Source organism: Carlito syrichta, unplaced genomic scaffold, assembly GCF_000164805.1.
Source record: "Carlito syrichta isolate Samal-C Ts95f unplaced genomic scaffold, Tarsius_syrichta-2.0.1 Scaffold65441, whole genome shotgun sequence".
Classification (NCBI taxonomy): domain Eukaryota; kingdom Metazoa; phylum Chordata; class Mammalia; order Primates; family Tarsiidae; genus Carlito; species Carlito syrichta.
The window spans coordinates 997585-1013573 of record NW_007009537.1 but is presented as its reverse complement, the minus strand read 5'-3'; the positions used below and the strand labels follow the sequence as shown (position 1 = coordinate 1013573).

General features: G+C 46.2%; 1 protein-coding gene across 5 annotated transcripts in view; it reads right to left on the bottom strand.

The window, feature by feature from the left end:
* Positions 1-315: 315 nt before the first annotated feature.
* Positions 316-15989, bottom strand: part of MAPRE2 (microtubule associated protein RP/EB family member 2) — a 163202-nt gene continuing 147528 nt past the window's right edge. For 4 of the 5 annotated variants that reach the window (XM_021708955.1, XM_021708950.1, XM_008051426.2 and 1 more), the window contains 2 exons: positions 11611-11769; positions 316-3440 (listed from right to left, as the gene is read on the bottom strand). In XM_021708955.1, coding sequence (XP_021564630.1) covers positions 3366-3440; positions 11611-11769 — 234 coding nt within the window. In that variant the 3' untranslated portion in view covers positions 316-3365. Of the gene's footprint in view, positions 3441-11606; positions 11770-15989 lie in introns of all 5 variants that reach the window. The other variant, XM_021708947.1, reaches the window with a different exon arrangement.

The window sequence follows — 15989 nt, the reverse complement described above, 5'->3', positions numbered from 1 at the left end:
TTGCAGCAGGTTGGACCTGCTGGAGCTAGGGTTTTGTTTGCTTGAGGTGAAATTTATCCCAAGGGAATGTTTTATCTTTATTATTATTATTATGGATAAAGTTTGAAAAAAGGTATTACAGCTGCTACATTTGATATCAAATACTAATCTGTAATTCCTGTTTAAACATTTGCCATCAATAAAAAGACAACCCCCCCATAAATCGTAATAAAATGTGGGCAGACGTGTGAATCCACACAAATCTCCTAGTCACGATCACATGCCCATTGAAGAGGGAAGTTTTAGCATAAAATGTAAGAATCTATAGATCCAGGCGAGTTTTAACATATATTTTTTTATTAAATATGTAAAAAGATCAACGCAAGTCAAGTTATTCACATATTCAGAGACAAAAAAACTATTCTACCATGCGACAGTAGGTGGGTAATGGAAAATGAATGTGATACATCTGAATAAGACTTTTTCATCTATTATGTCATTACTTATCTATATTTATAATTAACAATTCATATGTTTACATTCCTTTCAGTTTACATTTAATATATAACAAAAGTTTTATGGTGTACTATTTAGTAAAAGTAATCTGAATGCATATTAAACCTTAACGGAATAATGGAAATACTCACCAGGGAAGGGAGGAATTCTTGGTTCCCTTCTGGAGTTTACTTCTCTCGGGTCAACAGGGTGTTGCCTTGTCTTTTTTTTTTCCTGCTTTTCTGCTTATAATAAACATGGGCTTTCTCTTTGCCCCCTGCTTCAATCACTTCCTATCTGACAGTAGCAGCAGAAGTGCTATAACCAGCCAACAGTGGGCGTGAAGGGGGACTAAGGATGAAATAAGGCTTCCTGAGGGGAGGAGAGGAACACACACCCAGGGACACTACTCGACCCAGCCCCATGACATGTGACTAGGGTCATGGAGGAAAGTGTGTCCTGAATGCCAAGATGAGAGAATGATGGAGCCGCCCTACTCATGGGAAATGAGTGGGGGTCTGCACGGAGACTGGGGGTACAACCCAAAAGAACTGACTCAGAAACCCAGCTGTTAAAGATGCCCCCAAATCATCCATGACATCATCTGGGGTGCAGCATGACAGAAGATGTTAAAGACGGGGACAGAAAGAGGAACTTACAGCTCTTCTTTAACTAAATGGAGTGTCTGCCCCAAGCCTTCGGGAAGGAGAATGGAGTATGGTGACTAGGGAAGGCAGAGAGATCTGGCTAGCGTGTTTATCAGTGAGAAGGTTGGGGAGCTGGAGAGGAACTGGGGTGCTTCCGGCAAGAGTCTCCAGGGAGGCATATGCAAGTTACACAGTAGTAAGCGGTTTTTGGAGAAGACAGGATCCTGACCTCCTGCTGCCCATGCATGTGCCTCCACACGACAGGAGCTTGGTCACGATCTCCCAGGTATGGCTGAGATGTCCAGAGCAGGCGAAGGATGGCCTAGGAACCTCTAAAGTGTCATCTGCATGGAGTCATGTACTGTGCCTTTTATAAGAGCTACTTTAACGAAAGAGAAATCAGTGAGTAGGGCACCGCGCTGTTAAGCATGATGCTGTGTATAGCACGGCCACTAGCTGTGACCAGGCATGGGAGGACGTCACTGCCGAGGGCCAGGCTGTCCAGCCTTAGAGAAACAAGTTGCTGCTGTAATGCAGAGTGAGCAGGAGAGAGAAGAAAGGGAAACCAAACACCACGAACATCTGTCCAATTCTGCACAGTGTGTTGTAATAATCTCAAAAATACAAGCCATCTTTTCCACATATAACTCAATAAATACCACTTTGCTGCAAAAGATTTATTTTGGAAAGACTTCTTTTGGTGAAAAACTTCAATGTTAGAATTTAGAATTTGTATTTCATCAATTAATAAAGAAATTTCAGAGCTTTATGATACATAATCTAGAAATTTATTTTAACCTTTTCAGTTAAGTGGAAAGTGGGGTGGGCACATTTGTTTCTTGTTTTTGTTGCACCTGCTAAGTCAAATAACAAGGGAAAGTAAACCTAAAGTTAGAAACCAAGTGAAATGAGTGATACAAGAAAGGATACCATCTGTCAAAGGGAAAAATAAAAATAAAGAGAGGCAAAGATTTGGAAAGAGACTAAGAAAATGTGCAAATATTAGTTAAAAAAATAAGGAATGCTTTTAATTCATTAACGTTTCCTCTATTTATGAATTGCCATGGTTCAGCAAAGGTCAATGGCAAGGAGGGCCCTTGTGTTAAAGAGGGGAGATTCCTCATTCCAGAAGATACTAGGGGTCATAGGTTTTCCTGTGCTGTTGTTCCAGTGTCAACACCAGACTGCAGAGCCATGATTCCCCCTTGGAATTACACTCCCATGAATAAGGTCTTCACTTCCAGCCTTCCAGCAAGTACGCAGTGTGATGCAGAAGCCCGGAGCTTGGAGCTCCACACCCTGAATGTCCTTCAGTGGCAGTCCCCTAGCGTGAAGGACAGTTCTTGGGCTGAAACTCACACAAGACGGGAGAGGGACGAGACAGGAAGACCTGGACCTACCCAGACTCCCTCTGGACTGCAGAAAACTGATGACAACATCTTAGGGAGAGTGGCTGCCCATCAAAGAGGACCCTGAGAAAGAAAAATAGCATGAGAACCTGGGAGAGGGGCATACAGAGAAAGGGCAAAGTTGAGACAGTGTTTTCCTTGAGTGAATGTCTTTCAAAGCTAACAACATACTATATGGGTGTCTAACATGCTGATGTATGAATACTGCTGGGCCCTGAAGTCCTAGCTTTGAATCCATTTTTTTCCCTTTAGTGTTGTGAGTACAGGGAGAAACTGACCCTATGTTTTTCCCCACGACACAAGTCACTGTCATTATGGCTTTCATATCAAGTATCTGTTTCCCTTTGCTCCAATTAATTATTTACCAATTTTACGTTCAGAGGTTAGACTTGCAAACATCAAAGCACCACAAATGCGTGTGACATCTAGTGACACTGGGTTGAGAAATGCCAATATAAATACCATATATCAAATTACCACTGTTTCACACCAGGATAAAAAGGGGGGTGGTGGCAGTGGTGGTGGTGGGGTGGGGAAGAGTTGTTCTGGAAAGAAATGAAGAAGAGAGCAGAACCAATCTCAAGCAGCCAAGTGGTGAAGTTGGATGTATGTGACCCTACGATCTTTTGGGTAGGCGGCCAGGTGGCCGTCTGCTAACACATCTTGGCAAAGAAAATGGGAACCAAGTGCAGTGGCTGGCGTGTGCAACAGTGCGTTGATGGTAACGGCAGGTTGGGAACAACTGGTTGCTGTTGAGTCTGAGGCCACACATGTTCCAATTCTCCAGAAGAAACGTTCCCATGCACAATGGAAGTGTCAAGAGCTGCCAGGCGGGTCAGTACTCTTCCTGCTGTTGGGGCAGCTGTTCATGGGCTTGTTCCTCTGCTTCCGGCTCTTCTGTGTGGCCCTCCTGTGGGGCAGGAGAGATTTTTCAGCTGAAATCATTTACTGTGTATGGGGCCCTGCAGCATCCCAGCCCACTGTCACCACCAGCACCAGGCTTGGGCACAACTTATCATGCAATGTCTCCCAGATCTCAGGGGTCAATATACACACAGGGAGGCCTAACTTCCCCTGTCACCAAAGAACAAATCATTCTAGAAAGCAGAGTCATTAGGCTTTAAGCACCCGACTTTTTTTGTGTTTTGGAAGGAAATCTTCAAAGAATACACTGCATACTTTCCTGCCCTCTGTCAGAAAATAAACCAAACTCAATGACTCAGGAGTATCACGACAACCATGAATGAAGCTGTTGGCATATGAAACGCACCCCACCCCGGCCTCCACGACATGTTGGGAGTCACCTGCACTAATGGTCCAGGATACAGGGCTCTTGCTCTGTGTCCTAGTCCTTACCCTGCTGTCATTCTTCTTGCCTGGTAGTGTCAGTCTGAAGGACACCCTTTGCTATAATCTGTTCCTAATCCTGGCACGTATAGAAGTGCTCGTGTCCTCTCTCACCTGTGCCTGATCCTGAACACCGGATGCCCCATGCCCTCCCCTACCTGTTGGTCCTGACTGCCTGGAGCCTAGGACAAACCCGACTATATCCAATTTCAACACAGTATGACTATCTCCCCAGGCTGCTGAGATGGGAGAACATTCTCTCTCCTCCTGCAGAACTTTTCTCCCTCTGCTAGGAGACTCTGGCTGGGAATCTTGTTTGTCTTGACCCTTTTGTTCTCACCCACTGGATCCTGAGGTTCCTGAAGTCAGGGACAGGGTCGCATGGCCCCTGTGCCATATCTCGCTTACTGTATGACTCAATCCATGTTGTTTTGAAAGGAAGAAATCACAGTAGATTCAGGAGTGGATGACCACGACGACCAGCCTCGCAGCCAAGGGCACAGGCCGCTCACTTTCTGAGGTGGTGTAATGTCAAGGTTATGAGTGTGGACTCTGGAGTTCACATCTCAGTCCTGCTATTTACAAGCTGTGGGAGTTTGGGCCTAAAACTTAAGTGCTCTGGACCATAGTTTTTTCATCTGTGAAACTGGAGATAACAGTACCCAAGTAACAGAGATGTTAGTGTTTCCTTGATCAATGAATCAATGAATTCACTGAATCCAATAGAGGAGTTAATGAGTTAAAATAGGTAAAGTTCCCAGAAGAGTATGTGACACATAGTAAATATAAGTGTGAGCTGTAATTATTATTTCTTAGTGGGAGAACTTTTTGGAATACATTTTAGAAGTACAAATATTTTTTAAAAAGCAATCCTTTCGCCGGGCTCGGTGGCTCAGCCTGTAATCCCGCGCTTTGGAAGACTGAGGTGAGTGGATTGCCTGAGCCCATGGGTTTGAGACCCGCCTGGGCAACTTGGCGAGACCTCACCTCTACAATAAATCAAAAAACTAGCCGGGTGTGGTAGTGTGCACCTGTAGTTCCAGCTACTTGGAAGGCTGAGGTGGAAGGATCACCAGAGCCCAGCAGGTCGAGGCTGCAGTGTCCAGGAGCGGCCACTGCACTCCAGTCTGGGTGACAGAGTGAGACTCCAACTCAAAAAAAAAAAAAAAAAGTAACCCTTTCTGTGACAACCAACAGGAGAAAGTGACATTGTGCTGAAGATTCGGTACCAAGGCCGGCACTGTTCTTTACTGGCTCTGTGTTGAGAGGCACGTCATTCGGTAACATGAGCTCTCCCCAAACCTGTGCCACCCTCTGCTGTCCACACCTCGAATGGCTCCACCTCTGGAACGTTAAGACCTAATTTCCTGCTCTCTCTGAGCAAGGTGCATTTCTGACCCTCGCTCTTTAATTCCTTAACTGCAGATGCTCTCTGACTTCAGGGAGACATCACAGCCCTGAGCCCTCTTAAGTCCTCTTCTGACAGATCAGCCCTGGACCCCTGGCATTGTGACAGCTGAGCTCTTGGCAGCAACCTCTGCACGCTGCCTTGCAGTCTGCCTGGCCCACGCGAGGGTGATCCTTCTCTCAGTTCAAAGAGCCAGTGCCTCAACTGACAGTGAGACTGCACACTCTTACGGGGAGTAGGAGAGTTTCTTGCTGGGACAATGCAAGACAGGAAATGGAAACCAGCCTCCCTCAGTCAGTGCTCTCCTCTCATCTAGGGGAGAAGAACAAGACTGATGCTCGTGGGAGTTCAACAGGGATGGTGAACTGGGAACTCTCAGCTGTCTGCTCTGCCGCAGGTTGCTCTAAATTACGAAAATGCCACTCCTTTCTGAAGCCTCTCTCACTGCCTCTGTCTCCTCCTTCCAAGCTCCGCACCCTTGGTTCTTGTTTTTGTGGGAGGGCACACTGCAGCCCAGCCTGCATTCCTGCTGGATGGCTACATATTTGCCTCTCCAGCCGGGATCTCAGCCTCTACAGGTGAGTTACATTGCTTTATTTATCATTCTGACCCTTGAACACTAGCGTGGTGTCTTCATACTATACTGCTCAAACTTCAGCTGGTCTGGGTGTGCTTTTCTGACATCATTATTGTGCGTGTTCGACTGCTGAACAGATCTTGGAAAAGAGGATCTGTTTTACATTTTTCTCACATCACATATGGGGGTTAACTGTGGGATAACAGAGTTAGCTGAAGTTGAAAGACTGGGATTCAAGTAACTGTTGAGCCTGTAACAAGCTGTAGGACCAGAAGCCCTAGGCAAGGCCTTCTTTCCGAACACGTCCACCAAGGGGTGGGTTCACTGCCCTGTCTATGGCTCTGAGGTTTGCAGCTGGCCCAGGGCAACTTGCCATGCACACCTGGCTGGAGTCCCAGGACAAGACATGGCTGCCAGTGATGTCATACATTTGCAGGAACTGTGGTGCCCAGACTACTCTTCCTGGGCAGTATCAGACTAAAGAGCACACCTCCCAGATTACCAATGGGTTGCTCCCGCTTGGGGTGCAAGTGAAGGCAGTCTTAAGCCTGGCAGAACACGTCTCTAATTCTGAGAGATGTTACACATCACAGCTGAGAGCTCCCAGCCCACACAATGCTATTGCAGGCTCAAATAATTAAAAAAAAGGATATTTTTCTCATGTCTCATATAAGACTGAAGAACTTAAACCCACGTGCAGGTAGGAGGCCAGGCAAAACCTATGCCATATATGGGACTCATACAGTGGCGAGCTACCTACTTGATTCTAGTGTGTGCATATCAATGCATCACCTTTCTAAATGTTTAGTTGTGAGGGACTGAGTTACAGGTCTTTATTCTTGTAATTATTAGAAAGAGAAGCAAGTTGCTTCCAAAAGGCTCTTGGCCATGGTAAGAGGAAAATAGGGGTCAAGGAGGGAGGAGGGCCCACCAAGAAGTGCCAACGCCCTCTGCTCCCATAGGAAGTGCCACCCTGCAGCCTCCTCTCCTGCCACTCATGCCAGCAGGAGCGGCTGGTCTCTCTTCTCTGCCTTCATGCTGTTTCCTCTCTGCCTGAAGAACACCCTGTCTCAACTCTATAACAGCTGGTGTTCCCAGGCATACTTCAACAGCCAACACAAATGCCATCTTCCCTGTGAAGTCTTGGTGTGGCCTTCCAGGCTGCTTTTATCTGCTCCCCACACGAATTTATTTATGTCTCCATTATCACACTTCTCATGGGCTGACACACATTCCAGTTAGTCATGTCCCTGTCTGTCTCCCTCACTGGGGCTGTAAGCTCTTCTGAGATGCAGTTGTGTCTTTTTCTATATACTCAGTGCTTAGCCCGGTGACAGAACCACAGCCTGTTCCCAGAAAGCATTGGTTGAAGGAGCAAGAAAGTCCATATGTCATTTTAACAGCAGCTTCCACGTCAGTCAGGACCTCAGGAAACATGTAACTGTCCACAAGCTGGTGCACCTTGGCTGACAATGACTAGACCCAGGTTCCTGTGGCCCCAAGCATCAAGGGACAACATCATGAGAATGATAAATGTCTGTTCTGGACACCTCCACCAGGTTTCCACAGTTGGAACCTTAGCCACCTATGTTGGTTTCCCTACTCACAGCTCTCATCTGGATTTTTACATCTTCCAAACATCCAGGACGGCTTGACTATGACAATAAGAGACCAGTCATCGCCAAATAAAAGTTATGCATCATTGCTCAGTGATAGATCCCCTCCAGCAAACCTGAAATGTCAGTGCACGATCACCTATGTTTAACTGAAGAGCATGTGCTACCAGCCCTCATTTTTCTCTAGGAGGCCCTGGGAAGGGCAGACAACCAGGCATCTCTGCCATCTCAGATCCATGCACAAGGCCATACCAACAGCACCATGAGCAGAGCACTGACACTTCTTCCCAGACACCATGAGCATCATCCCAGCACGTAGGTACAAGTCCACTGCCACCCAAGTATGGGGATGGCCGAAAAATAGGACGCAGCATCAGGACCAAGTACAGTGGGGCCAAAGCAGGATTCCCAGAGCTGAGGGTAGAGTATACGGTGGCATTGTATCCACTGAGCATGTTTTCCAAAAGTGATGCTTTCCAGACCACAGACTCGAGGGGAAGGGGTGCAAGGGTAGCAATTTTGGGAAGGCTCACTTGCGCCAACAGCAGGACCTGTCTATGCTATGGAAGGCTGCATCAGACACAGGATTCCTTATCCTCAGGGAGAAAGACAAGCGTGTGAAGGCTTTTGGGTATCTAGGATGATTCCTTAAGCCTTTAGGCCAGGAAGCAGAAAGAACTGTAAGCTGGCTGCTCCCAAGCCTCTCTGTCAGCAGAGCCATGCATTCATGGTACATGGAGAGTCCCAGAATGGCATCCAGGCACACTGCTGTCTTCTCTTTCTGTCTGTACAAAATCCAAGGTTTGAAAAACGTGGGTGTTGTCACATGCTAAACACGGACACCTGGCATATTCCAGATCAAACACTTATTTGCCGTAGAAAATTCAGTGTAGCCTGTTGTGTCTCTTTTGGAGTTTTTCAGACACATAGCTGCAATAAAAAATATCCTGGAACTAGAAAAATTAAGCCAGCAACTACATTTGAAGATCTTGTTCTGGTAACCCACATAGATAGTTTATGTTAAGGCTGTTTTCTCTTCCAGATTCTAATTGCCTGGTTACACCAGGCAATTCTCTTCTTGGATTTTGGATACTCCTTAGCATACACTCACAGGGCCATGCCAGTCTCTCTCCCTCCCTCAAACATCTTTCTATTTGATGGTATCAGCCCTGTGCCAGAGATATAACAACAAAGGTGGGTTTAAAAAGTCACTGACTAGCCAGAAGAAAGCCAAAGTTCTCCATGGATGCTGATTTAAACAGATGAATGCACAGAGAAAGAGGCCACGCCTAGACTTCTGAACATGTAAACCAATAAAATGGTCAAGGTGTTATTTGGAGAAAACCCAGGTTGGAATTCCTTCTTCACTTGCAGGGCATGTTCACCTGAAGGTTGTCAAGCTGACAGTCCATCTTGGGGATTTCCCCAAGTGGTATGATCTTTATTTTCTCCTTGTCCTGTGGAACCCAATATGCTGAGAGGGAGGTAAACAGGCCTTATGATTTTAGGCTCTGAGTCAGATAAACCTGGCTTCAAATCCTAATGTTGAAGCTTATTAGCTGTGAATCATTGGGCAGGCAATTTCATCTGTAAAACTTAGAGCAACAGACTTCACCTCATAGGGATGTGGTTAAGATCAGAAATGTTGGCAGGACTTGAATGCAATATCTAGCACAGGCTCAATAAATGTTAGCTATTACTACTGTCATGATACCATTTAAGAGGGGGCCCAACCTTGGAGAAGGGAGAGTGTGAACTCATAAATCAGACTTTAGGGTTAAATACAAATTACGCTGCTCAAAAACTTGGGAAAGGTATTAAACCTCTTGACAGCCTTAGTTTCCCTCATCTGTACATTGGGATAACAATATCTACCTAACGGGACTCTCAAGAGAATTAGAGGAGCTAATAAATTAACATACATGAAGTCCCGGGCCCTTTCCCCTCAAACTCCATCTCAGGAAAGAACCTGCTAAACCCATTATTCAGTCCTAATGACTAGTGAGGCTCTAAGGTGTTATCTTTCCCTGGAGTATCTGCATTTTAGCTGCACATACACTGCAAGAAAGGCTCCCAGAATCCAGATGGCAGCAAAGTGGTATGTGTGGTGGGAGTGGTAATGGGAATGGCACAACCGAAGCTGAGAGTGGTCAGCTGGACAGACCCCCTGAAATTACACCCAGAGCTCTCTTGTCTGAGGCCACCTGCCTATCCTTAGCCAGGAATTCAGCAGTCCGCTCTAACTCTTCACTTGGGGTTCACTGTCGGGTGACAGTGCTCCTGCACAAGGGCTCCCTCTTGGGACAAAATCTGGCATGAGGTTAGAATCAGAAGGTTTTCCCTTCTGCTGGAAGTGCGGGGTGGGAAGCAGAGTCGATCCTGCAGGCTGGCCCTACTCCCACTAGGGGATGCAGGCAGGCATTACCTTAGATAGACACTCACTGGGCCTCTCGCTGCTGTGCAGATCTCATCCGATTTAGCCTCAGACAAGCTCGTGAAGAGAATAACCATAATCATCTAGAGTCTGGTAGACTGCAAGTACTCAGCACATACAGAACATCTCATACATGTCATTTTGGTGGTCACAGACATACTAAAAACCAGCCTCTGGTTTCTTCTATCATATCTGAAGATACCAAGAACCGCATTTTGCCATCATGGCCATCACAGCCGCTGGGGCCTAACCAGGTGGACTTGCAGGGCTTCCACATCTACATTCTGAGCTACTGATAACCGAGAAAGAAGTTTTAAAAAAAAAAACAACTTAGCCGGGCTCGGCGGCTCAACCTGTAATCCCGCGCCTTTGGGAGGCTAAGGTGAGTGGATTGCCTGAGCCCACGGGTTCGAGACCCGCCTGGGCAGTGAGACCTCATCTCTACAATAAATCAAAAAATCAGCCGGGTGTGGTAGCGCATGCCTATAATTCCGGCTACTTGGAAGGCTGAGGAGGAAGGATCGCCGGAGCCCAGCAAGTTGAGGCTGCGGTGGCCGGGAGCGGCCACTTCACTCCAGTCTGGGTGACAGAGTGAGACTCCAACTCAAAAAACAAAAACAAAAACAAAATAACCTTGGGGAAATGGGAAAAAAAATGGTGGAGAGCTCCCAAACCCCAGACACAGTTCCTTACAGTTTAGGATAATTTCACTGCTAGCATTCTGAGTCATGAATGGAGTAAATATGCCTGATATTCAGCTGGAATAAGGCACGTAAACTTGCTGATGCCTTGCTACATTCTGTGGGGATGAATACCAACACGTGTAAGACTCCATCGTCAGTCCCTAAAGCAGCACAGGCCTCGAGGCAAGAGGCCCAGCCACTACTACCAGCTTCCACCCAGCTTAAGGAGAAGGTTGACACTGGACCCCTCACTGCCACCTTCCCTAACTCAGCTCTGGGGACAGTGAAGGCCATCAGGAGCTCCTGCAGGGCCTCTCCCTCCCAACATGGGCAGAACCAGGAGACTGGCTTCAGTCTCCACCTTTCATCCTGCCCCTTCCGTTTCCCACCTCTTAGATCCTTTTTCCTCCCCTGTGTCTCACATCTGCTTTTCAACACCCTGGCAAAGCCACATCCGGGTCTCCCTCAGCACTCATGAGCCGCAACTCTGGTGGCAGGTCTCCCCACAAAGGAAACTTTCTGGAAATATTTTCAATAAAGGGCTGGCCCACCATTCTGGTCTGTCCTGGCAGGGAGTAACAAGACAACGAGCTGTCTGTGAAAAACAGACAGTTGTGGGGTTTATGGGAATGGGGAAAAATCTAGCTTGTTTTATCCTTGAACCACACTCTGATCTTTCATTAAGAAAGAAGAATCGATATAAAAATTCTTACTGTTCATTTGCTCGGAGCTGAAGACCACTTGGGATTTGGCTGCATATGTATTTTTCTCAGTTAAAGCTTCCCCTGTTCCACCCATTTCTTCCCAGATTAATTTATGAATGCACGGCCCATAGGCCTGGGTCAACCGATTGTGATGATAATGCTGTTTATTCCTTTGGGAATACCAAATGCATTTAGCTAAGCTGTAATTCTCATGGAGGGCCCAGGGATGTGTTCTAAAGCATGTTGATGCACTGCACCTTGACCAAGAGAATCATTTTAGAACACAGGACTCAAGGGCTCCTCATACTCACGTGTTCTTCTGAAGCGTAGAGGACTTCCATGAGTCGCTGCACGAGGTCATCATTTTCCTGCCCATGTTCCTGGCAGAGGAGCTCAATCTCTCTCAACTTCCCAAAGTAGAAATCCCTTTCCTTTTCCACACCTTCAAGGGCAAGTTTTAATGAATGTACCTGCAAGAGAGTGACAGTGGAGATGAAAAACCTCAAAATATAATATAAGAAATAAAATTTAAAAAACTAGCCAGGTATGGTGGTGCACACCTGTAGTCCCAGCTACGAGGGACACTGAGGCAAAAGGACTATCTGAGCCTAGCAGGTTGGGGCTGTGGTGACCATGAACGTACCACTGCTCTCCAGCCTGAGTGAGAGTAAGACCCTGACTCAAAAGAAAAAAAAAAAAGGAATAAGTGACCAATAATTCTTGTGAATAAAGACCCAAAACGTATGGAGAGAGACACGCAGAAATATCCAGTATGTAAGTCTGAGGGAGAACAACAGAGTTGTTGTCTAGGGCTTGTGCCTAGGCCAGAAAGTCCAGTTTCCATAGCATGCTAGTCATTCCCTTCAGTCAAATGAGTGTTTATTAACTAGGGTCAGGGGATCATTCTGCTTGCCGGGTTCCACCCGGGCTAAGAGTGAGCTTTTCTCTCTTGCTGACATGGGCTGGAACACATTTTTCTCTTAATTTGTTGTTATGGTATGAATGTTTGTGTCTTCCCTTGCCCCAAATTTATATGTTAAAATCCTAATCCCCAATGTGATGGTACTGAGTCGGGCCCCTGGGAGGTGACTAGGTCATGAGGGTGGAGCAGGAGCCCTCAGGAATGGGATCAGTGCCCTAATAAAAGAGGTCCAAAGGTGATCATTCAGCCTCCCAGCATGTGAGGATCCAGGGAGCAGGCACCGCCTATGAGGAATGGGCCTTCAAGCAGACACTGAATCTGCTGACGTCTTGATCTTGGACTTCCCAGCTTCCAGAACTGTGAGAAACAAATTTCTGTTGTTTATAAGCCAGCTAGTGTCTGGTGTTCCACTACAGTAGCCCAAATGGACTAAAACTCTTGCTCACAGACTGCAAGGAAAAGAGTGAGAAGAGGGTGGAGAAGTAAAAGACAGGTCGTAAAGATGGTTATTTAGATTTATGTTGAGGACCATCCTTTCTTCAATCACCTGCACTAAGAACTGCCTTTTACATGTGATACTGAGCCATGCTAGGCAAATACTCTCTAGTGAGAAATCAGAGCTTGCTCACAAACTGGACGAGACTGAAAGCCTGGCTGAGTGGCTCCATCTTGATTTCTCTAGTTCGAGCTTTGGGTGCATGGCTGAAAAGGCGGGAAGACATGCAAGCCCATTCCCTCAGCAAAAGAGCCCCCATTCCTTCTCTTTTTCCCCCTTGATGCTGGTTCAAGGACTTCCTGGGCTGTAAAGCTTCTAAAGGTGGCTACAGAGACAGCGCAGGTGAAAGAGAGGAGGCAATGGTCAAAGAAGGTCTGGCAACTCTAGTGCCTAGGCTGAAGAAACTCTGAGGGGGTGTGCCTGGATCTGGCTTCAAATCTCAGGCAACCACACTCCTAACGGGCAGCAGCTACACACAGGCCCAGTCTATCACCCTGTTCCTGACCTCTGAGATTCTCCTTCCTTTTTTATCCTTTATTCACTTATTTTTATGTGCTATATATTCTTTAGGAGGTCAATTGAGTCTTTCATGGTCCTCCTTAGGTGAACTCTCTCTCAGTATACTAAAAATCACCCTTAACAGAATTTTCAAAAATTACCTTTGGGATCCAGAATTTTCTCCTCTCTCCTTCTAATAATTATGGGCCTTTGTATATGCTACTTATCAGTCTAGAATTAGTGATTCATTTGAGCATACACTGAGTATATGCAGTTCCCTTCCTGTGCACCTGGCAAACTTGTATCCATCCTGCAAGACTCAGGGATACAGGGGTTCCTCTGTGTGGAACTCACTAATGTCCATATGTAGGTGCTCATGAAGCAGTGGAGAATCAGTGTGCTAACTTTCAACTCTTATTTCTGTTAATATTATAGCTTGGACATTTGTTAAAAAGTAAAAAAACTCGAAAAAGCAAAAATAAAACAAAAACCACAAAAAAGATAACTGGCTTGAATTCCAGAAAGAAGAAAATTTTTATTCTAAAAATCCTTTCCTGCTTTATTTTTATTTTGAGTTGGGGGGTCTTACTCTGTCACCCAGGCTGGAGTGCAGTAGCATGACCATGGTTCACAGCAGCCTTGACCTCCTGGGCTCAAGTGATTCTTCCACCTCAGCCTCCCGAGTAGCAGGAACTATAGGTGCACACCACAAAACCTGGTCGTTTTTGTTTTTTTTTTTTGTAGAAACAAGGTCTCACTATGTTTCCAGACTGGTCTCAAACTTCTGGGCTCAAGCAATCCTCCTGCCTCAACCTCCCAACATGTTGGCATTACAGATGTAAGCCATCACTCCTGACCCTTTCCTGCTTTAAATAAACTACCCTCTCCCTGGGCTTGGCCACAGAATCCATCTCAACCCTGTGTTGGTGCTAGCAGATGAATCCTTGGCAGCTCAGAGTGCCACTACTTCCCAGGTCTCTGTTCTAGGAAAGGACATGTTCAATACATGAAAACTAGGTTTGTCACCTCCTGTGTGCTTTGGTCTACACAGTGAGCAAATTGTGGTGGCTTCTGTAGAAACGCCCAGCCCAATTCAGGCTCTGGTGATATTCTAGACACACATCAGGTTAACAGGTGCTGCTACCAACACTGTCTAGTGAAAACCAACAGTAGCTAACTTATAAGGCAGGGGATTCTCAAAAAAAATAAAAGGATAATTTGTTGGAGGGGGTGGGCTCCTTGTAGTACAGGATTCCTCTGCTTGATAAGTGTTGTAGAAAACCATCAGCATCAGTGTACCAGCTACTGTTGTTGTGAGAAGTTGCATTGTGTAAGAAACATCATGAGTTATGGCAATTAAATGACTGCTTCTTTGATCATGACAATGCACCTGCCTACATCCTGCTGAGTGTTCAGTAGTTTTTGACCAAAAGCGACATGGACCTCCATGTCCCATCCTCCCTACTCACCCAATCTTACCCCAAGCAACTTTTTTTGTTTCCCCAAATGAAAAAAGTCCCCAAGGGAAACATTTTGCTGATGTGAAAGAGGTGAAACAAAAAACGGTAGAAGCACTAAAAGGCATCCAAGTTGAAAAGCTGTTTTGAGCAGTGGAAATAGCATCTTGATAGGTGTATTGCATCCAACAGAGAGTACATTGAAGGTGACTAAAGCTTAAACATATAAGAGTAAATACATACTTAATAAATAAATTCAGTTTTTTTGGGTCCCCTCTTGTATATAATGAAAGATCAACTGGCAAGTGAGAGTCCCTGTCACAATTCCACTACAAAGAGATGCCACCAGCCTCATCCCCCCTATGTCATGGCAGACACCTAAGATGCTTGGGATGGATCCCTGAGGAGAGTCCAGGGCAAGGGCCAAGGAGGGGTGTTTCTCTTCCCATGATTCTTCTAACTCCTCTCAGGGAGTCCACAGACTGCAGGTCGCTCCAGGCCACCATATTTGTCTGCCTGGACTAACCAGTGCCCACCCTATCACCCCATCGGCGGTCCCTGTGCACAGCAGGGACTCAAACCCACTTCCTGATGGCCAGCCTACAGTGTAGAAAGAGTCCCTGATTATGTCTTTTTCTCCCCTGTGACTTTTGATTTATTTCTATCCTTGGAAATGTTCAGCCTGGTGGAACCTCTATAGTGTATCATGGGAGACTGTCCAAGGAAAGGCAGGAGGTCAAATGAGTGGAAATCCTTAAGCTTTTCGGCACTTGTCACTTTCTTTATTACTGCTGTGATTCACCCTTCAGCCTCAGGACCCTCACTCAGACTCATCTCATCCCAGTGTTCTTGGTTTCAACACTGTGAAGCCTGTGAGGCCCCTACCAGCCTTGGGGGTAATCTGTTGGCTTCAAGGACAGGAACTGGAGGGAGTAATAACAGCTGGGTGTAAGTGCTTAGTAAATATTTGCTGATTGAGGAGCTCACAGTTTAGGGTGTGTCCTGAGGGACAGAGGACACAGTCCTCCTCGCCGTGAAGACATCAGGCGCAGGAAGGAGCAGTATGTCCTTTTGGAAGGAAATATAACAAGAAGAAGGAAGACCACTGGATTGCTCCTTTCTCTCTTACTTGATCCTCTCTGGAGTGGCATTTTGGCTAGTAGGATCATTTAGCAGAGGGATATTAGAAACCTGAGTCCTGTTCATGACCCGCCTGGGCAGGCGAGACCTCATCTATACAATAAATCAAAAAATTAGCTGGGTGTGGTAGCGTGTGCCTGTAATTCCAGCTACTTGGAAGGCTGAGGCGGAAGGATC